This window comes from Capra hircus, unplaced genomic scaffold (genome assembly GCF_001704415.2).
Source record: "Capra hircus breed San Clemente unplaced genomic scaffold, ASM170441v1, whole genome shotgun sequence".
NCBI lineage: Eukaryota > Metazoa > Chordata > Mammalia > Artiodactyla > Bovidae > Capra > Capra hircus.
In genome coordinates, this window is record NW_017190137.1 from 234,590 (window position 1) to 242,461 (window position 7,872).

The 7,872-nt window shown below is 54.6% G+C and overlaps 1 protein-coding gene across 1 annotated transcript; it reads right to left on the reverse strand.

Annotated features, from left to right (window-relative positions):
• Positions 1 to 1,204: 1,204 nt before the first annotated feature.
• LOC108634813 (testis-specific Y-encoded protein 1-like) lies at positions 1,205 to 7,104 on the reverse strand. The gene is given in 9 exon segments (XM_018045087.1): positions 1,205 to 1,290; positions 1,407 to 1,551; positions 1,647 to 1,758; positions 1,942 to 2,019; positions 2,782 to 3,108; positions 3,110 to 3,216; positions 3,289 to 3,568; positions 4,089 to 4,282; positions 6,990 to 7,104. Coding segments are annotated over 9 exon segments (1,437 nt in total). The 3' UTR covers positions 1,205 to 1,211.
• Between the last annotated feature and the right edge of the window lie 768 nt (positions 7,105 to 7,872).

Here is a 7,872-nt window from a genome sequence, read left to right on the forward strand (position 1 = left end):
TGGGGAGCTGCTCTGCTGTACTGTCTCTGGTCATTCCTGACCTAGAGGGCTCGAGTGCTGTTCCTCCTCAGATAAAGGCTTGGAAGAGACATCCAAACTCATGACTGTGACACAGACAGGCGTGGTCCTCCCAGACACTACTTGGTTGTGTCTTTGGAGCCTGCCAATTGCCCACGACCACATTTCCTTCAGGGGCCTCTGGCATCCTTCATGTGCCCTGGCCCCAAGCCCTCCTCCTGCTCCTGCCCCTACTCCTACTCCTGAGCAGCAGACCCCAAGGAGCAACAGCTTTGGCACAGAAGCCATGGATGCCTTGGATGATGGCGCTTCTGAGCCACATAACACTTCCTCTTCTCATGGCTCTTGCACATGAAACAAACATAGACCCTGTGGTTTATCTCATACTCAGAGCTCAGTTCCACCTGCAGGGTGGCCAGTGCTTGCAGCACATCTAGGGTCGGCTGCTCACTCAGGACTCTGGGACTTTCCTCTCCCTGCTCCTCCACACTATTCTCCTCCAGCTCATTGAAGGATTCCATTTCCCACTTCTGTTCTACCAGAACTTCCACCACCTCCACGATGTCCTCCAAAAGGAGCTGGAATCCCCCCGGCAATCCCCAACACTTTATTTTTCACTAAGAACCCACAATCATCCATGGCCTCCACCATGAAGCAGAGGACCACTTAACCTGCAGTGTCAACTCTTACTTCAATGCTGCAGCAGCACACAGAATCATGATATCAAGCTTTAAGAACGTCTCCTAAGAACCCAGGTTCACAATCAATATGGTCCAGAGGTACTCATGCCTACTTCTGGCTACCTTTCATATTCCTACCAGGATAAAGGAAAAGAGGGAAGTGCCCAGGCAATTTTAAACTCAGTGAGCCGCAGGAGGCCGGGGGATGGCAGGATCCATAGAAGGACAATTCTGACATAAACACTTAATTCCCCAGCCTCTAATAGTATCACCTAGGATTCTCATGCCCCCAAACCACAGCTGACTTCAGGGAGACTTGCTTCACTCACAGACACGGCGAGTCCCCAAGCCCCCAGTCTCAGCAAGTCACCTGCTACATGCATGACCCAAATTTAAGCTCTGCAGCAAGCCTACATGAGCCTGAGCATCCCCAGTTGGGAAAGGAGAGTGTCCTCGCCACTCCACTGTCCCTTCAGGGCCTACCTCCAGACCCCCACACCACATGTGTTTCTGTCAGTTACCTCTCATGGACGAACCTTCCTCCCTGGGGTAGTACTTCAGGGGACCATCCCACACATCTTCGCTGATGATCACTGGTAACACGGGCAAGATCAGCCCGGGAATTACCAGGAATCCTGACCTGCCCAAGAGCAGCCAAGAACTCCAACATCAGTCGCCAACTCTGTGCAGGCCCAAAGCAACCCCACCTCAGCAATCCTGTTCGATTCTGGGCAGTTGTGGCCTGACACCCACTTGAGAAAGTTAAGGCTCCTGGTGTCCAGCCTGTGGCTGGGTGCTCCCCATTCAAAGTCCCAGAACCAGTGGACTGGAGTGGAACGATGTGCCCTATACCCTGCAGAAAGACAGGGGAGACTGGGGCGGACTCCGCCGGTGGAGCATCCACACCCTTGCACACCCACACTCATCACCCCGGGAACTACGTTTTACCAGTGATGTCAAGGTAATATTCCTTAATGATCACAGTGTTCAAGAAGTAGGGGTTGTGCCCAAATGAAAAGATCAGCTTGCAGTGGGACCGCACATGGCTCCGCACCTGCACCTGTCAGGATAGGCAGGAGGGAAAAGGTTCAAGCTTCTAGGGCCCTCAGCTTGCCTCCCAGGCAGGCATTACCATCTTCCATGATGCTTCTCCAAAGTCTCATAGTGCAGGAACATGGACAACACGATCCTCCCACTCTCCACCAGGTACCATACCCACCCTTCCTCAGTCTCCCTCACTGACCTTCAAGTCGATCATGTAGCCAAGAAAGTCTTTATCTTGGTCGCTGATCATGAAGGAAACTTGAGGGTGGTTTATAATCTGCTTTAGGTCAAGGAGCCATTCAGGCCACATGCCGGGCCAAGAAGATCCAGGAGCATCAGCCGTAGTCTGAGGTGGAAGAAGGGTACTGGAACAGGCATCTTCAAGGTGCTGGCACTGCCGCTTTGCCTGGCCACCACTGATGTCTTCAGGTCCTGCCATACATCAGACACGCTCATGACTCTGGGTCCCTTGTGGTGGTGTGCATCTGAAGTGGTCTGCATACCACAAGCAGTGGCTGTTTCTGACAGCTACTGGTCTCCTCCAGACCTGTGTATGCTGGGTAGTGGCATGCCACTGCCTACATAGTCAGACTTGCAGTCTTTGTGACAAACTGTGTCTGAAAGGAAAGGGGTTGTGGTGTGTGTGTGCGTGTGTGTGTGTGAATGACTCCCACATCTCAGCTATATCCTGGGATCATCCACATTTACAACACCAACTGTCTGCCGATGGTGCTCTAGTGTACTGTCTCTGGTCATTCCTGACTTACAGGCCTCAGGTGCTGCTGCTCCTCAGATGCAGGCCTGAAACAGACATTCAAAGGCATGGCTGTGACACGTACATGCGGGGCCCCGCCCAGACCCTACTTGGCTGCTCCTTTGGAGCCTGCCAATTGCCCAGGACCCTAATTCCCTCAGGGTCCTGTGGGGCCCTTCCTGTGCCCTCACCCTGCAACGCCCTCCTACTGCTCCCTGCCCCTTCTCCTCCTTCTCTTCCTCCTCCTCCTCAGCAGCGGACCCCAAGGAACAGTGGAAAGGATACAGCTTTGGCCCAGAAGCCACAGATGCCCTGGATGATGGCGCTCCTCGGAGCCAAGTGACACTTCCTCCTCTGATGGTTCTTGTGCATGAACTGAACATAGGCCCTGCGGTTCTTCTCATGCTTAGAGCTCAGTTCCACCTGTAGGGCAGCCAGTGCCTGAAGGACCTCTAGCACCTGGCGCTCACTCGGGCCTCTGGGTCTTTCCTGGCCCTGCTCCTCCACCGTCTTCTCCTCCAGCTCCTGGGAGGACCGCTGTTGCTGCTCCTCCTCCACCACAATCTCCACCTCCTCCACGACGTCTTCCGCAAGTAGCTGGAGCTCCCGCCCGTAGCTGGAGCTCCCGCCCGATCCCCGCCACCTCTCCGTCCACCAGCGCCTCGTGGCCCTTCACCGCCTCCACCCTGAAGAGGGTGGCCTCTGCGCCTGGTGTGACAACTGCTGGCTGCAAGGTCCCAGCGGCGCATAGCATCACGACGGCCGGGCCCGGGGCCCCCGCCCCCTGAGTACCCGGGCTCACAACTAAGAAGGTCGGGGGTCCGGGGACGCTCCCGCCTTCCTCTGACCCCCTCTCACGCTCCCCTTGGCCTTGCCCGTGACCCCGAGCTGGGGCAGATGCAAAGGGACGCGATTTAGGAGCACAGCAAGTCGTGCGTGATGGCGGCCCAGGCTGCAGTAAACCTGTGGGACCCACTAGCTCTTTGGGGGCAGGGTGTGAGGGGGATGATGGGGAGGCGAGAGCTGGTGTGTTGCGGGTGGCCTGAGGCCAAAGAAAGGGGTGCCGGAAAGCCTAGGACAGGGTGAACGGGCCGAGTGAGATCAGCCGAACAGGAGGGTCCCTAGGCTGTGAGCCACGCACAGGCTGCTGGCCCAAATCTAGACCAATAGGTGAGAAGATAGTGGGCGGTACCCTTATGGATACGCCCCTGGAGTGGACGGCATCTTCAGCCTTTCCCGTGCTCCAGCGCCCCCACGTGGTCAGATTCTAGTCCAGGGAGGTAGAGGGTTTTGCATCTGCCTGGGGTAGCCCCAGGCGCTGTCTTTGACCTGGCTCTGGAAATTCCAACCACGGGTTCCTGCTCTGCGAACCCAACAGCACACTCCTGTGTCCCCCGGGACCGTGAATAACTGGGAGCTCTCGCTGAGTTTCCAAAGGATACACAGGGATGCCAAGGGGCTGGATACTTTTCTTCATGGGACAGAGAGCCTGTTACTTTCTGGATGCTAGGGAAGTAAAGAAAACTCCCACTGTTTGCTACGGTTGATCTCCACTGTTCAGGGACACCAGAGCCTTAGGGTACAGAGCTCACTCTGTGTCTCTTTATCACTACTTCTGGTATAGCACTGTTTTGGGCAATCCTTCTCTGCGTGTAACAGGCGCTGGTGTCTGTTTGTCTCCATCTCTCTAAATGGTACTGTTGCCGTCTGCCACTCTCTGGACACCCATGCTCAGAAGAGATGCTTATCCTTGGCGTGAAGGCAAGTCTTCGTCCTCCTGAGTGAGCTGCACCAATGGGAGATTGGACAGTTTTAGTCCATGCCTTCGGAGAGTGCTTTCTCAAAGTTGAAAGCCAACAGTGGGCGGTCACTGCTGAACCGCAGAAGGGGACGGGCGACCCTCCCTCCCTCGCTGGACAGACGTGAATGCTGCACAGGCCAGAGGCGGCTTGGCCACACTTTGCACAGATGGAGAAATGGAGCATGCTCTGCTGGTATGAGGGAACTCCTGAACCTTGTTCTAATGCCTGCCAGGGAGACGCTAAGGACAGCTCCCCGTTACGTTCCACAACTCACTGGTATCGGAGACATTCACGTCTGCCATTTACCCTATCAGGGCCCTTTCAAAGTGGTTCTGTTCTCCATGTGAGAACACAATCCAGCCACCCGGGTCATCCAACCTGTGGGGCCGGGAGCAGCAAGAGGAATAAGCTAAGCCATCCATCCTATAGACCTGATACCTAATCTATGCATTCTGCAAAGAGTATAAAGAGTACAAAAAGTGAGGCTTCAAACGGGAAGACACTGCAGGTAGCAGGTGCTTATGCTGCAGTGCAGGTCCATCTCTGAAACCTCAGAAAAAAGGCAAGGGGTGCTCATACTCATGGCAAGGTCAGGGAAAGAATGTCCAGCACTCAAGGACGGAAAGGCCCTTGTATCCAGGTGTGCAAGGGTCTGTGGGGTCAAACCACCATGGCTCCTGTGTCTGGGATTGCAGCCTGTTCTGTGTCTCGGCTCCTCTGCACTCACTGGTCACCCCCAGGCACTTTATTCCTGCCTCTCCCTTCTGCCAGACATCCTGGGAACACCACTGTGATTCCACTCAGAACTTGCCTTCTCAGTGAGTTAATGGGGATCGATTCCTTGGCTTTAGTGCTTCTGCTGGCCAGATTCTACAAACCTCTCCCTATGACCTTCATGTTTTCACTATTCAACTCCCATCACCTGGCTAGGTCGGTTCCGACAGCTCATACTCACAAGCCTACTGGCAGGTGCTTCTGCTCGTACATGTGTACACACAGGCGCGTGTACACACTAACATCCCTGAGAGAAAACTTGAACACATGCAGATGTACAAGCTTTCTTCTTCAGGAGCATGAATTTTGGTAAGCACCCAACTTTCTTTGTCCTGGTTATTTTCTTTTACTTGCTCATCAGTCATGTCAGGTTGCCCTTCTAACTCTGCAGCTCATCCTCAAAGGTTTCAAAATCTTGGCATTTGCTCGTGACAGGGCCCGACCTGCAGAGCAGAGGGCAGGATTGGAAGCACTCGCTGTGGACCACTGAGTGACTTGAGACTGTAGGTTCTGCCTTCTCCCAACACTTTGAACAGCTTCACAGGACCAGTCATGTTGGCCTGATCCATTGCCTGTGCCTTACTCCAGGGAACCAAAAAACAAGGACCACTGGGCTCAGCTGACTCAGAGAACTGCTTTCTTGGTGTGTCACTATCTAGGTCATTCCTTGTCAATGTTGTGGCTCTGTTGCTATCCCACCACCCATTAGGGCCTGCAGCTCTGAGTGAAGCCTCTGTTCTTCCCATCTGTGTAGCTTTCTGTGTGCATCTGTCTACCTGTGCACCCAAGGGCTATCTCCCTGTAGCAGGAAAAGGCCAAAGAGATGCCCGAATGTTCAAGAGCCCCCAGGGACTGTGATAGGCCTGGGTCTGATTCAGTCTTGTGAAGAAATGCATATGGACACAGGCACTCTTCTGATACAAGGCATGGAACCTGAGGCCATAAAGGTAAGGTGGCAACTCTACACGTCATCCCATCCATCCAACACTACCCAAACACACTCAGTCCCTGAACAGATGATGCCCTGGATGACCTGCCCTTTCTGGGCACACAGCTCATGCCTCTCTGGGCAGAAAGCAGCTTTTCTGTTCCATATGTACCAAGAGGCCTTGGACCACTCAGGCTTCACTGATTTTCTAAATGCCAAGACTCTGTCGTTCAGTTGCTCTCATTAGGCCCAGCTAGAATTCCCTACAGTCAGGCATCTCTGCTTGCCACACAGCCCATGTGCCAAGGAAGCCAGTCCCTGGTTGGGCCCAGGGACATCCAAGATGGTCACCAGGAAGGCAGGGTCTCCCTTGAGTGTCATCGGGTGTTGGTTCCCTATGACAAAATCAGAGTCTGCTCCAGCGAGACGTGCAGAGTCCTTCCTCACGTGCAGATGCACACCTTTGCCCCTCTGGCCCCCACAGCCAGAGGCAAAACCCCAGAGGAAGGTAGGAATTCACACAGGACTTTCAGAACGACCCATGGGGTATCTGTGGCAGGACTGCGATTGCCTAGCCCCTGGACCCTGAAAACCAGCAGGCTCTGAACTGCCACCAGGGGCTTCCTCATCTCCCAGTCTCCCAGTCTCCCAAGGTCCCTTGGCACATGCAATTAGCACACAGTCCTTGCGTCCTCCCTCTTCCATTCCTCACAGGCACACCCTGGCAGAGGGACATACATGGACACCCCACACCTGCCCTTTCCTCACCTTTCTGCACTGCCAGGGAGGCTGGAAGTGCCTGGAGGCATGCGACCCTCACACCCTGTCTCTCCTAGCATGCCTGTGGCTTTGCATGGACAGCCTACCTTAGCACATTGTGTGTTGTGTATCATGTTGAGCAAGTGTGTGCCACCATTCGTGGACAGCCCAGGCTGATGGGCTGATCCTGGGCAGCACTGGCCCAGGACCTTCCCGGGTCTCCTTCTTACGTGTGTGGAACCAGTCTCCAGTGCAGCAGGCAATCTGTGCCTCTTTCTCCTTCGGGTCTCTGCAGGACCTTAACTTCCTCACCATCCCGGCTTCTGCCGTAGCCACGTCCACCATTTCCACAGGCTGGCCCACATCCCCACAGATTGAGGGCTCCACAGGCAGTGGTTTCGAAGCCCCACTCCTCCTGATTTGCCCTGGCTGAATCCACAGTCCTTGTACCCCCTCTTCCCAGTCCAAACACACACAACAACACGGTAGAAGTGGTGAGCATGTTTTGTATTTGGTCTAATTGCAGATTTCTGGAGCCACGGTCCAGAGTTATCACTGGCCATCCTTTCCTTGTTACCATCCTGGTTAGGGTCACTGCAGAGACACGGCAACCAACGACCCTCAGACTGGGGATGCCTCATGCCTCCTCTTCTGGTTGCTCGGCACCTCCTCTCCTGTCGCCTTCATCTCTGCATCTGCCCTGGGCTGAACACACACTCCCCCACATAAACACAGATGACACAAGCACACGTGTGAGTACACATACATGCTTGGCACTGGGACACAAATGCAAACAGGGCACACAGGTGATTCAGGAGCTGAAGATGCCCGGGTCCAGCAAGGTCAGAAATGGCATCAGTCGGCACCATGTCTTGCCCTTGGGGCTCTCTGTCCACCTCCTCCCCGAGCTTGTCCATATTTTCCCAAGGCAGCCTGAAGCCATTTCAAGCACAGCTTGTGTGGCGGTGGTGAAATGTGAGTGGTACACGTGGAAATTCACAGAAGATCCCAAAGTCAAGCACACAGGTGCACTGGGACCCCGGAGAGGATGCCCTTTCAAGGATAGACCTTCCCAGGCTAAGGGGTGGGAGTGAGGGGCCCAGGCAATCTCAA